This window comes from Nannospalax galili, unplaced genomic scaffold (genome assembly GCF_000622305.1).
Source record: "Nannospalax galili isolate Female #2095 unplaced genomic scaffold, S.galili_v1.0 scaffold104, whole genome shotgun sequence".
NCBI lineage: Eukaryota > Metazoa > Chordata > Mammalia > Rodentia > Spalacidae > Nannospalax > Nannospalax galili.
Window position 1 is genome coordinate 2,473,083 of NW_008353596.1, and position 14,504 is coordinate 2,487,586.

The 14,504-nt window shown below is 47.0% G+C and overlaps 1 protein-coding gene across 2 annotated transcripts in view; it reads right to left on the reverse strand.

Moving 5' to 3' along the window:
* Sh3pxd2b (SH3 and PX domains 2B) overlaps positions 1-14,504 on the reverse strand; it is a 92,928-nt gene that overhangs the window by 28,083 nt on the left and 50,341 nt on the right. For both annotated transcript variants that reach the window (XM_008850767.2, XM_017802638.2), the window contains exons 5-6: positions 9,316-9,407; positions 4,524-4,549 (exon numbers count right to left, since the gene is read on the reverse strand). In XM_008850767.2, the coding sequence (XP_008848989.1) occupies positions 4,524-4,549; positions 9,316-9,407 (118 nt within the window). The remainder of the gene's footprint in view (positions 1-4,523; positions 4,550-9,315; positions 9,408-14,504) is intronic.

Sequence of the window (14,504 nt, forward strand, 5' to 3'; positions counted from 1 at the left end):
TCTTAACCGCTAAGCCACCTCTCCAGCTCTTCCACATTGCTTTAAAAAACAAAATCATAGGTTTGCCAGGAGTGGTAGCACACACCTTTAATCCCAGCACTTGGAATGCAGAGGCAGGTAGATCTCTGTGAGTTCAAGGCCATCCTGGTCTACAGGGAGATCCTGTCTCAAAAAAGGCCAAAAAAAAAAAAAAAATCATAGGTTGCACGAATCTATTTGTCTCCTGGCTGTGTAGAAACAGAAGGTTTTAGATAGCCAGGAGTGTCAGAGCATGTGAGCGAGTAGACGGGCTGTCAAAGAGGATGTTCACTTGTATGCAACTTACCATTGCTTCTGAGATACTCTCCCCTTCCCTGTGGGCTTTTAGAGTCCAAGGAAGAGGTAGTTTGGTTCCCCCCATGCCCCGAAGGAATGAGGAACCCTGTAGAATCTGCTTCATTTAGAATGCTATCGTGAGTGTCTGGTTTTCTATTCTGGCTTAGATGCCTATGTTCCAACAGGAAGCCAGGGACTTGTCTCTGGTTTGAAGTACTTTTGAGGTATGTAGGAGGAGGAAGAGGAGAAGAAGAATGAACAATAACATTGTTATTAGTGAAAGATACCATATATGGACTATAATATGTAAATTTTTTATATCTATTATCTGGCTGTTTAGAAAGACATATGTGAATGCATGGCCTAGACCATGGATGGCATCTAACAGGGCTAAATCAATACTTGGATGGAAGAAAGATTGTATATTTTGATTTATCTTTTAAATTTTAATTTATGTATGTGTGTGTGCCTGCATATAGGTATGTGCACGTGAGTGCAGGTGCCCTTGGAGCCCAGAGGAGTTGGATCCCTTGAAGCTGGAGTTACAGGCAGTTGTGAGCCTCCTGATGTGAGTGCTGGGAACTGAACTCTGGTCCTCTGCAAGAGCACTATGTGTTCTCAACCTCTGAACCACCTCTTCAATCCAAGAAAGAATATTTTAAAACTTGGATTTAAATGACTTCCTACCTCAAGGAGAATCAGAATACCTCCTCTCTTGTTTTATTTTGACCAGGCACCAGTTTCCTGCAAGGCTGGGAAGGCATTTCCCATATCTTGTTTGGCTCGGCATTCCCTGGGGAACCAGCACTGCCAGGCACATAGTAGGGACTTAATAAATACTGAATGAGAGAATCAGGGACTCATGAGGTAAGAAGTTGCCAGCTGTGGGCAGAGTGCAGGGCTTAGGCCTCTGGCTGGCATGAGGGAGCCTGGGCTCAGCGCCAGCCCAGCTCCTCCTTCCTCTCTAATCCCTGCACTGGGCTTTATTTAGGTTGTTCCACACTGCGGAGCTGTGATGTGCTTCACAGGCGAGTCAGGGAGCTGCTTCTCAGCACTGCTTCCAGAGAAAGCGGCCCACATTTTACTCGGCACTCTCCACTTAGCAAAACTGAACAAAAAGTCTCTTTGAAGTGATCTGATAGGAGTCTTAAATTAGGTTTCAGACTATTTAGATGCCACATAGAGACCCCTACTGGTGGAGTGTGATATTGCAGCTAAGCTCTATAATGCTTGGCAACTGGACACCTCAAAGCTGAGGTAGACAGTAAATTTATTTCCCCAGTTGCTATGGATGAGATCAAAAGATTCCTAAGGGTTCAGAAGGAAGTCCAAAAGACAGAGGAGGAAGAAGGGGGTAGATTGACAGTGGAAGGATGATTTTTATCATTAAGTGTTAAAAACTGGCTGTTCTTGCAAAAGACCCAGGTTTGAATCCCAGCACCCACATGATGGATGGCTAACAACTGTCTGTAACTCCAGTTCCAGGGGATATGACAGCCTCTTCTGTCCTCCTCGGGCACTGCACAACACAGGTGCACTTACCTATGTGCAGGTAGTACATGCATACACATAAAATAAAAATAATAAAATACTTGAAAAAAATTCTCAAGCGGTACAGCTCCTAACCCACCACAGCAGCTTTCGAGCTGGAGATTTTTTTTTCCTTTATGATGATATGTCTTGAATTTTTTAAAATGATGAGTAATGGCAAAATGTAATTTCCCTTCCAGAAATTCACTAAATTGCCAGGCTTGCTGGAAAAATCTGTAAACAAGTGAAATCAAGAAGAAAACTGCTCCAAGCAATCAGATGACCTGCCCCACTGAGGCGGGCTGTTTTTTTCCCTCGGGATGAGCAGAATTTGGGGCCACATAAGCCAAGTCTGTGGGAGCCAGCTGGGCATGACAGGGCACTGCTGGAAACAGACAAGACTCCAGTTCAGAGTCTGGCACAGAATCCGCAGGAGTAAAGTCTGTTAGCTTAAATCTCTTTAAAAATTCAATCAAGAAGGCCTGCTTTAAGATCAAGGCAGTGTTCAGAGGTCAGATAAAAATAAGTAACCCAGAGTGGGTTCTGAGTCTGAATAAAGATGCCGCGTTCCATCCAGTGGAACTATAAATAAAACCGTGCCCCATCATTGCAGGAGAGTGATGTCAACCACAGTGACCACAAATTAAAGCTACAGCTCTCTCTTCCAGACAGGTCCCCTCATCAAGCCTGGTCCAACTGACACTGTTTTCATAAACCAGAGCTGTCTCCTTCCTCCTTCCCTCTGGCTCCTCTGCAATCCCACGACTAGCCCAGAGTACCAGCTGCTCCCTACTCTTTGCTAAGAAAAGAAACTTGTCATTATCCTGGGCTGAGAACTATTTGCAGGTCTAGCAGGATACCACAGCTGTGGCCAGCACCCATCAGACCCCAAAGGAGAGCTGAAGGCAGACCGCTGGGCAAAGGGCCAGAACCAATTCTGGATGTCACACCTCGAGGAAAGAGGCCTGGCTCCTGTCTTCACTCTCTGTTAAGGATGGCCTAGAGCCTGTAAAACTGGCCCAGCCTTACTCCCAGGAGGAAAGGGAACCCAGGCCTGAGATGTGGAGTTGCCACTGATGCTGGGCAGGGGCATCCATGGGCTTTGTGTAAACCAGGATGACAACAGCATCAAATAGATGTGCCAGTGTGGCAGGCACCATTCAAGTGCTTTACATATATTATAAATTCTGTAACAATTCTATAAAGCAGATGACTAGCATTTTTTTTTGTGGTGTAGGAACTAGAACCCAGGGCCTTGGGCATGTCAGGCAAGTGCTTTACCATGGAGTCACAACCCAGCTCCCAATTTCACACATGAAGAAACTGAGGCAAAGCCATCCATTTTCATTTCTGGAATCTGCTTATGCCCCATCCTCCTAATCTACTGAGCCCTTCAAACTTCCTGGCAGTCTAGGAGATCAAAGAGGCCACGGTTCTGGAAGTTCTGAAGCTCATGCTGGCTGCGGTCCAGCAGTTGCCTGCAGGATCACAGGTGGTGGGGAGTTGGGCTGCTGGAGACCTCTTTAGAATGCAAAGGTCTGTGAGAACTCTCTACCCTCCCACCCCCCATCTTCTCCTATCCGTAAGTGCCTCTGCCACAAGCCTAGCACCATCCTAAGAACAGAAAGGTGGCTGGAAGAAAGCACTCTTCAGGAGAGAGGAGGCAAATGGGACTTGTGTGACAGGCATCAGGTACTGCCCATGACAGCAAAACTGAAGCAACCTTAGAGGCAGGCAGGGGCTGAGGCTGAGGATCAGGTCCAGGTCTGCAGCTCAGTCCACCTCCCAGTCCTGGTGCTCTCTGCCCCTTCAGCCAGGAAGGTCCTTTGGTCTGCAGAAAGTTTTTGTTCAATGGCATGATCCAGGGCTCCTCTCCTCTCTCCCTTCCACTACCTAAGAAGGCTCTGAGCACCCACATTGCTTTGCTCAAAGTGGGATAAAGGGCACTGATCCACTGTAGCATTATTAGGAAGATGTGTGTCTTCCAATGCCACAGAGGGCTCATCTCATTCACTTTGTAGTATTATTGGTATGGGATGAAACAGCCTCAAATCCTTCTTTTGGGAAACAGGGTAGTGTATTAGTCAATCAATCAAGTATCAGCTCACCTGTCCTCTCACCCATCTACCCACCCATATATACACATAGCTACCCATCCATTCATCTGTTCATCTATCCTTCTACCCACCCACCCATTCATCCACCAGTCTACTCACCCATCTGTCCATTCACCAGTCCACTGATCCATACATTCATCTATCCATTCACTCATCCACTAATCCATTCATCCATCTTCCATCCATCCATTTATTCACCAATCCACTAATCCAAATATCCATCTATTCACTTACCTATCCACGAATTCATCCATCATCCATCCATCCACACATCCATCCATCCATTCATCCACCAATCCATCTATCCATTCATCTACCGATCCACTAATCCATCCATCTATCTCCCTATCCACCCATCCATCCACCCACCAATCCATCTATGTATCTCTTCATCCACCAACCCATCCATTTATTCATCTATATATCCACTTAGCCATCCAAGCACGTACTCCTCATCTATCTATCCACCAACCATCCATCTGCTCTGCTGTGTCCCCAGTGTGGAGCCCAACATCTGGCATATGGCAGGAATGAAAAGAAGAAAATAGGATGCATGCTTACCTGATTTCTTCTTCCCAATATGCTCCCTGTACAGGAGAAAATGGGAGTGAGAAAAAGCATTGAGTCAGTCCCTGTTGTGTATTGACATAAGATTCCATTAGGACACAGAGTCTCCATCCCACAGCACCCTCAGTAGGTGAATCTAAGATAACTCAAGGGTCCCAGGCATCTTCTAAGAGAGTTCCTTTTTGATTGTGCCTGGAGCCTGGGACCAAAGGTTCTGTGCATCTGAGAGTGGAGGACCCTGGGAAAAAAAGGGCTACACAGCTGAGAACAGGGGCCAGGCCCATGTGGACCCTTAACAGGCACAGAAGTTTCTTCTCCACTTTTGGGCTCCTGAAAGCCACAGATTAAAGCAGAATGTATTTGGTCAGAAAAGGTGCAGAACACACTGAACCATGGCAGAAGTCTGGCCAGCAGGACACAGCATGCATCCCTGGATCAGTGGCCCAGAGGACACCACTGTGGGCCAGACTATACAGTGATCTCTCTGCTTTTGCCAACCATGTAAGAGTTTATAAATACATCCGTGTTATAAGTAAAATACAAAGTGTTTACCAAGAATTGTGACTTCATTTATTTATTTAGCAGTACTGGGGATGGAACCTAGGGCCTTGCACACGCAACGTGTTTCACCACTGAGCTACACCCCCAGTCCTACAAACAAAGTGCCTTAAAATAAACAATATCAGCACTGTTTCCAGTGGTTGGGCTGGGCTGGATGCTGTGGCAACAGCAGCCTCATGTAGTGATTATTAAACACGACCCCTCTGTGCCTGTACCTGGCCAGGTACTTTTAGTTCATTCATTTAATACAAGAACCAGAGGAAATAAGTCCTGTTTTATTCCCACTTTACAGAAGAAGAAAATGAGGCAGAGATGAGTTAAAGAGTTTGCTTAAGGCCACACAGCTAGTACTCCAAGTCAGGATCTGAGCCTAGTTCTGTTTGTTTGTTTGCTGTTGAGACACTGTGTAGCCATGGCTGGCCTAGAACTCTCAGAGATTCACCCACCTCTGCCTCCCAAATTCTGGGTTAAAGGTGCATAACACTACACCAGGCTATGTTTTAAAATTGAGATACAATTATCATAGCATAAAACCCATCCCTTAAAAGCATACAATCCACTAATTTTTGATATATCCACAACCATTCTGCAACCATCCCTACCTAATTCCAGAACACTTATATCATCTCCCAAAGAAGCCCTATCTCTGTTAGCAGCCCTTCCTCCCTGCCCATCTAATGCTTTTTGAATGATTATCTCCTTCGGGTATTTGTAGACGTGGAATCATACAACAAATGGGACTGTGTGTCTGGATTCTTCCACTGAGCATACTTTCAAGATTCATCCACATTGTAGTATGAGTTAGTATTCTACAGCTTTTTATGGGTGAATAATATTCCACAGTGTGGATATTCCTCATTCTATTTATTTGCTAGCTGGTGGGTATGTGAGCTGTTCCTGCTTCAGGCTCTTCTGAGTGAGGCCACCATGAGCATCTGCAGAGAAGCTTTTGCATGGACATCCATTTTCATTTCTTTTGGTTATATACTGAATAATAGAGCTGCAGGATCCCATGGTAACTTTAACTTTCCAGGTGGTACTACAGCAGCTGTACCACCTTACATTCCCACTAGCTATACAAGAGAGTTCCTATTCTCCACCTGTTGACAACACCTGCCATCCACCCTTAGGTCATGGCTCTCCAGTGCTCCGTGCATAATTTTAAAAAATAATTTATTATTTTTATTTTTTTCTTTTGACGTTTTTTTTTTTTTTTTCTTTTTCGGAGCTGAGGACCGAACCCAGGGCCTTGTGCTTCCCAGGCAAGCGCTCTACCACTGAGCTAAATCCCCAACCCCTATTATTTTTATTTTATGTGTATGGGTGTATTGCCTGCACATAAATGCATCTGTGTCACGCAATGCCCTCAGAGGTCGGAAGAGGGCCTCGGATCCCCTGGAACTGGAGTTACAGCTCGTTGTTAGCTGCCATGTGGGTGCTGGGAACCGAATTCAGTCCTCTGCAAGAGCAGCCAGTGCTCTTAACTGCTGATCCATCTCTCCAGGTCCCTGGATTTGTATCTCTCAATGGCTAAGGGTGGTCAGTGTGCTCCTTCATCATTTGTGTGTCTTCTTCATCTAGTCAATGTCTGATTTTCCAGTCTGACTTGAAGCACTGTGTGAAAAATGCTTCAAGGTTGCCGGGCGTGGTGGCGCACGCCTTTAATCCCAGCACTCGGGAGGCAGAGGCAGGCGGATCTCTGTGAGTTCAAGGCCAGCCTGGTCTACATAGTGAGTTCCAGGACAGCTGGGGCTACAGGAAGACCCTATCTCAAAAAGACCAAAAAAAAAAAAAAAAAAAATGCTTCAAGGCATTCTCAGGTGAGGGCAGAGCTAAACTGACTCCAGGAAGTTTGGTCTGGGTGGAGTGAGTGGGGAGGCCCTGGAGTGGGTTGGGTGGGCTGGTGGTGACATGTCCAGCCAGAAGCAACCTCCAAGAGCTGAACTTCCTACCTTGTTGTGTGGGGCAGGCAAGGGTAAGTGGGAGGACTCAGCTTGGCTTCACTGGCCCTTGCTATGTTCTGGGTCCTGGTTGGAAAGTTCTACTGGACTAATTCATCAAATCCTCCTGATGGCCCTTTGCATTGTACAGATGGAGACACTGAGGCCCAGGGATGTGGAGTAGTTCACCCTGGACTGCAGCTCAGGTCTGGCTGGAGCCTGCTCTGACCTAATCACTACCTTAGACTGCCCTGTGTTCATGAAGTTCCCTTTCAGCTGTGGCTCCACGTCATATGAAATGAGCTCCTCCAGGTTGCTTCTTCCTCCTGAAATGGCCATGACCCAGGCTGTGCAGGCCCCTACTCCTGATGCAGGGTCCCTGTTCCAGCTGTGGCAAGGGTGAGGGCAGCAGGGGCATCCCAATTCAAGCAGCAGCAGTATGCCATCTTCAAGCAGGATATGCCCTTCTGTGTGACACACCTGGGTACTCAGGTGCACATGGGAGCAAAGCATCCCACAAGAACACTGTCTAGAACCCATCCTCTCCCCACCTTGTAACTGGTAAGAGACTCAACTTCTAGTACAGGTCCTAACTTGAGTATGAACTTCCAGATCCAACTAAGAAAACAACCTCAATGAGAGGTCACCTCTGTGATTAGATCTTCTCCTAAACCAGCAACTGGCCCAACTGAGACTCCTTGCTGGGGCCCAGAGGCCCTCCTCGGGGCTTCAACCTTCTTCCCTTCCCCTCTTTGTGACCCCCTGTCTTCTTCCCTTCCAGCTAAAGCCTGGCCAAGGACAGGAGGGCGGATCTAGGAAAGCACCTGCTCTCAGTGGCCTGACTGGTCTTTTTCCTCCATGGGCCTGGATGTTACCTAATTCTTTCAACCAACCTTCTTAACCTTAAGCCTAGTAAGCCATACCCATGTTACTAGTGCAGAAACAGAAGCCTAGGGTAGGGGCAGTCAAGTCACTTGTCCAGGGCTGCATAGCTGGGAAGGGACAAAGAAGTCTTTACCCTTCCCTTCTTCCCAGGAAGCCTCTTGAAGGCAGAGCCTCTGCTCCAGCAAGGGGATGCTAGCTCTCTGCAGCCCACCCTGTTCATTTGGTATGGCCTTGGTTGGTTTGGATCTTCCGTGGATGTGTATGCACAAAGCCCATGTGTATAGATGTCACATAGCCTTTCTCACCACTGTGCAACAGCCCTGAAGCGGGAGCTGTTTCTCCTGTTATCTTTCCTGAGAGATGAACAACAGCAGCAGTGATCACTATAGGGGTGGCACTGTAGGGGTGGCGTATCTATTTATTTGGTCAGTGCAGTAAAACTTTTAGCTGTCCAAAAGGTTCCACCTTTACAAAGAGATTAAACGAAGAAATATTTGGAACCATATAACAACTGGAAAGAAATTAAGGTAAATACATACTTTGTGTTTGAATGGTGTCTACCTCCTGAGAGCAAGGGAAGACGTCACATTTGAAATATAGTTACTAGGTTGGACTTCATGAAAACATACAGCTTATACGAAGGCGTGTCCTAAGATCCAGAATCGAATTACAGATGACAACGGAAGAGACACATACTTACCACAAATACAACAAAGGCTAAGCTTAATCCTTACCTATTTGCTGGGGTGGAACCAGAGCCTCACACTTGCTAAACACACGCTCTATCACTAGACTACACCTCTAGCTGCTTTGTGGCAGTCCCCTCCCTAGCCTTTAAGGAAGGGCTTGTGCAGGAGAGGAGTGCCGCCTCTGTTTCCTCCAGAGGCTGAGACAAGCAGACCAGCTGTGTCTCCATTATGGTTTCATAAAAGACACAGGTCCCAGGTGTCCTGGTTCCACACTGGGAGGGACAGCAGCCAACATGGTGCACCTAACTCATGGCCTCCATAACGTACACAGCCACACCTCTCCATAAGCCTTCAAGCAGTGCTGGTCTGATTCTCATCAGCTATGTTAACATTCCCAAACCTGAACAATTGTGAAACTGGTAACACCCAGGTCCCAAGCATTTTAGACAAGGAACACTCAGCTTGTGGATGAGGCACTGAGGTGACTGCCACATGGTCCCTGCCGCATGGCTCCATCTCTCTAGCGCTCACACTCTTTCAAAAGTGTGGATTAGGGATGCTCGGCCAGGTTCCTTTGCTTTCCCCACATTCAGTGACTGCAGGCCCTGGGCAATAAGGCCTCGTAAGACAGAGGCTGACTGGGTCTCTGTGGGTCTGGAAGGACAGCAGGGAGGTGAGGTACCACCTGGGGTAGTCCATGGACCCACTTACTCTTTGGGGGGATTCAGGTCCTCAGGTCTTGTCTCAAAGAACTGCAGCACCTCATCACACTGTGAGATGTAGGGAGGTAGCTGGATCAGGGCCTAGAGAAGAGACATGGGTGAGCCTGAGGAAGGAAAGGTGTCAAGAGTCTGCCATCAGCAGTTCTCAGATTTAGGCAGACATCAGGAATGCACAGAGGGCTTTCTAACGCACAGACAGGGGCCCACCCCAAACTTCTGATTCAGTAGGCCTATGGTGAGGCCTGATAATGGGCACTGTAATAAGTTCTCTGGCTATACTGATGCCTTTGGCTTGAGGAACACACGTGTGTTCATGCATCATCCTATGTATGGATGTACATACATGTACCTACGTATTGTAGGCATATGTGCAAAAATTATATGCATTCATTTACACAAAGCAGCCCATATTGTACATGCAGTTTTGGAAAGTGATGCTTTCTTTTACTGGCATCTATACTGACATTGCTGTCTACTGTCTCTATCGTACTCTCGAAGCACATCGCAAGTGTTTCCAACACACGTGCGTACGCATCTGAACTCCTTGTAGCTGGAGCTGCAAGGCGAGGGGACTGCTCCATGATTTCAGTAGAGGCTGGATGGAAGCCTCCAAGTGATGGGCATTTTCTTTGCACCGCACTGTATTGGTTTCTGTCTCAGATGTGGGAGAAATACAGAGTACCCAGCCTGCTCATTACAGAAGTGGCTCCATATTGAGTAAACCACAGTTTAACAAATATTTACTTAAGCCCCTGGTCCAGGTCCTGGACTGGGAAGATGGAGATGCAGATGGAGTGTGGTGGAGCTGGTTCAGGTCCATGTGATTACGCACGTGGGAGTGCACACACGCATAGGAGTGATTTACATAGCACAGGGGCTGGCACAGCTCATGGTTCCGAGGATGCCTCTGCCAAGGCAGGACTCTACTTCCTAGGCCATGCTCCCTGGGGCCTCTCTTGCACCTTCTGACCAGGCTGAGCCCGAGTGAAGAGATGTGCTGAGTACTTTCTGTCAAACATCTCTGAAAACCAAACTTGCACCCCACCCTTGCACTGATGTTCCAGCCCTGCAGGAGCACAAGGCTCAAATTCATACTGTGGAGGTGCACAGGGGTCTCCCACACCCTGCATAGAGCTCCAGGGCTACTTTGACCCTACAACATGTTTCTTTCCCCAAGTTAACCAATTTTTAATTATAGTAAAATACACACAACATCAAATTGACTACCTGAGTACTTCATAGGCCTTAGCACCTCCCCACTTTGCTACCTTCAGACCCAGAGCTCATTCCATCTTCCAGAACAGAGACTGTACCCACCAGCAGCCTCCTCCTCCCATTTTCCGTTCCTTTGAGTTTCTGCTCTTGGTACCTCCAACATGGAACCATATGGCCTTTGTCCCTCTGGATCTGGCTGGTATCTTGTAAGCATACTCATCCATTCAGGGTCACCCCTGTTGCAGCACATGCCAGGATTTCTTTCCTCAGGCTGAATAACACCATGTATATCATATTCTATCTAAGGACATGAGGGTTGCTGGCTCTACTCTGTGTGTGTGTGTGTGTGTGTGTGTGTGTGTGTGTGTGTGTTGTGCTGGGGATGGCACCCAGGGCTCATGTATACTAGATAAGCATTCTGTCACTGAGCTGCATCCCAGCCCCCTGCATGATTTTTTTTAAGCCAAACTTTAACTTTGAGCTAACTTCCTCCCACCCCAGACTTAAGGTGGAAAGACATAATGAGGTGGGCAATGGTCTAGGAAGGCCCTTCCATCTTTCTGGGGTGAAGGACGCTGAACTAAAGGCTTGTTGATTGCTTTAATTAGCTAGGAAGCAGCTCCTGCTTTGCAGCTGGCCCAGGACTGACCTTTGCCAGGCCCGAGGAAGAGTTCTAGACAGAGAGAAACGGTACTGTCCTCCCACCTCTTCCATTTTGATGCCCTTTCCTTTTTCTAATTCTAGAAGGTGAGTGGTCATTCTTTTGCCCAGGGCACCTGAGTGTCTTTCCTCTGAAGCGCTGTAGTTCTTGCAGCTGATCTACATAAAGGAGTCGCTGACGGGATGCTGGACTGGGGTGTGCCCCCACTGCCTGGTGTGCAAACATCTTGCAGCTCCCCAGTCTATGACAGCAATGCTCCTCAATGCTGGTTCGGCCTGAAATGCACGCCTCTTTTGGTGTAATCCTGGAAGGCTGGCCTCTTTGTAGATGGGGAAATGGAGGCTGTGATGATCCTCTACCCCAAATCCAGAGGGGCAGGGGTCATGCTCCTCCACCATCTTCCCTTCACTATTAGACAACGCTGAGTAGACTTGTGATGTCAGGTTGAAGGTGCTAGCTAGAAAAACAGCAGGAGGGAAGGGCCTGGACCTGGTCACAAGCCCCCTGGGATGGTCCTTGCTGAAAAGGGCAGAGACCAGGCAGACCAGTGAAGGAGGCTCAACGAGGCTTACAGAACCCTCCCAATAATGCAAGTTCTCTTCAGCTTTTGAGCTGTCCCTAAGAAGTAAAAGCCAAACCAAACCCTCAAACCATACAGTAAGCCAAGTTCTCGCTAAAAGGCAGTGCTGTGTGCATTCAGAGTGCCATTTCATGTTGACAGCGTGCTTAACAGCAGCAAATCAGGACCTGAGGCAGAGGAAGCATTTTACATCTGGAATATTCCATGGCTGTATGAGTTTGGTCCCTAGTGACAAAGCGCTGCAGTTGTACTCTGGTTCTATCTGTGGTCCTCCAGATGTGGCTGGTCCATGTAGGGACAAGTGAAGATAGAAAAGCAAGTCTTGCTTGCCCAGGGCAATAATAGCTCCTGATTCTGGTTCTGTTCTATCCTTGCTATATAATTCTAGCTAAGCCCTGTAACTTCTCTGACGGAAATGAGAAACACCGTTTCTGAGGGTTGTGTACAGCCTACTTGAGGATGTGGCGTTAGGCTTCTATCATTTGTCACCTGCTGGAGAAGCATCAGCTGGTGACTTTGGCTCTGGACTGAGCCAAACACAGGGACATGGTAGCTTTAGGAGCAAGATGATTGAATCCATTTAGTAAAGCTTCAGTTGGGGAGAACAGTCATGTTCTTGCTTTCTTTCATTCCTCCTTGTCTTCCTGAGGAACACCCGGAGAGGCAACGCATCTAGTCTATTTCTTGAGGGCAGGATGAGGCTCTGCAGAGCCTTGAGTGGGCAGACCACAGCAGCTCACTGGGTTGAAAAATATTTTAGAGTAGTTTCTTCTGTTTGTATTTTCCCTTTTAATGCACATGATACCTACCAACTTGATACCACATCTGTGAAATAGTTTCCCCCAAATATACTATTTTAACAAGTTTTTTTTTTTAAAGTGAGTTAATTTGTTGGGTGTAGTAGCACATGGCTTTAATCCCAGCACTTGAGAGGCAGAAGCAGGTGAATCTCTTGAGTTTTGAGGCTAGCCTGGTCTACATAGTGAGTGCCAGGCCAGCCAGGGCTGTATAGTGAGACCTCATTTTAAAAAAAAAGTGAGTTAATTTAGAGAAAAATATTAATAACAGAGCTAATGCTTAACAAAACTCTGGAATTGAGGTCTCTAGCATCTGGAGTCTGGTCAATACTGCTGAGATATTGCCTAGTGCTCCTATTAAAACACTATGCAATGGGCACATCCACTTTGCACACCTGTATGTGCAGGTGGAAGCTGAGGCCCGAATGTGCACGTGGGAGCTGAGGTCCGTGTGTGAGCTGAAGCCTGTGTGTGGGAGCTAGCTTACATGCTAATGCTGCTGAGTGGCTATCTCAAGGCCCTCACTGGGACGGAACATGTCAGCAAGGGAAAGGCTCTTTCTACGGGTTAGATTCAGTCTGCCTATTAGAACTCACACTGAAATTTAATCCTACTGTGATGGGCATGGGCTGTGAGGTGGAAGCAGCTCTGAAGAATGGACTAATAACTTTCTTTGGTGAGAGAGCCTTTGCTCTAGAGGGACATGTAGGGCTGCTGGAAAGCGAGCCTTCCTGTCCCACTTTGCTCTTCAGCTTTCCACCAGGAGCAGATGCACTAAGCACTTGCTGGTGTCACACTCTAGGACTTCCAAGTTTTCAGAATCATGAGCCAAAAGAAACCTTTTTTCCCTCTTTTCTTTATCCAGTTTCAGATATTCTGCTATGGCAAGAGAAAATAAGGTAAGCCAGGCTGTGACCCGAAGTCCTGGGGCCGGGGGTGAAGCTCAGTGATACAACATATGCTTAGCATGCCTGAGGCCCTGGGGTGAATTCCCAGCACCCAAACCAAACACAGTTCATTTTAGAAAGGATCCCTTCAAAGTGTCAGCCATTTCAGTCTTGGATCAATACCATGGCCTGTATTCATCAGCATAGCAGTTGTTAGAAATGATGTGGCTGTTTTGGTTTTTTGTGTTCTCTACTGGTGAACTGAAGTGTGTTCTAAAAATATTCTGGCACTCTGGTCCTTATATGAGCAAAAGCCTGTGTCGCACACATATCCTTCACAATGGTGCCTTGGGGCCAGAATTCTTCATCTGTCCTGTGCTCAGTCTCCTTTGGGAGGTTTTATGGTTAGACTGTGGCTGGGAACAGATGATCTGCTGCATTTGGGAACAGTTATTCATGCCAAGTGGTGTCAGACAGGGCTGGTCTTACAGTGAGCTCCAGAGTCAGCTGAGTGGCGCTTTAGGAAGCTGTGTGGCAACAAATGCTCATCTTGGTGGCAGGATTCAGGAGTCATGTTTTCATTGTGTTGTTCATGAACCTAAGTCCTTAAATGTACAGTGGTCAAATAAATACATCTTTTTTTGTGGTGTCTTTTGGATCTTTAAAACTCCCTCTATGCCTAGAGATTAGGAAGATATTTTCTAAAAGCCCATATAGCATTGCTTCTTATAGTTGTGACTTTAATTTCCTGGAAACAATTTCACTGTGATATGAGGTTAGGGTGAGCTATCTTTTCCCTCATATGGAGAACCATTTATCAGGGAATCCAATCTGCAAGGTTGTCTTTGTCAAGTCAACATGACTAGCATTCAGGGTCTGTTTCTGGGCTCTCAATTTGGGGCCTTTCTCTCCTGTGCCAGCTATGTTAATGATGATAACTATACTGGGTCAGGCAGAGATTTTCTTTCATTGTAATGCACACTAGCAGCTAGGTTTTTAGCCCATGCGTGATCTTCACTTACTGGAGATTACCAATTT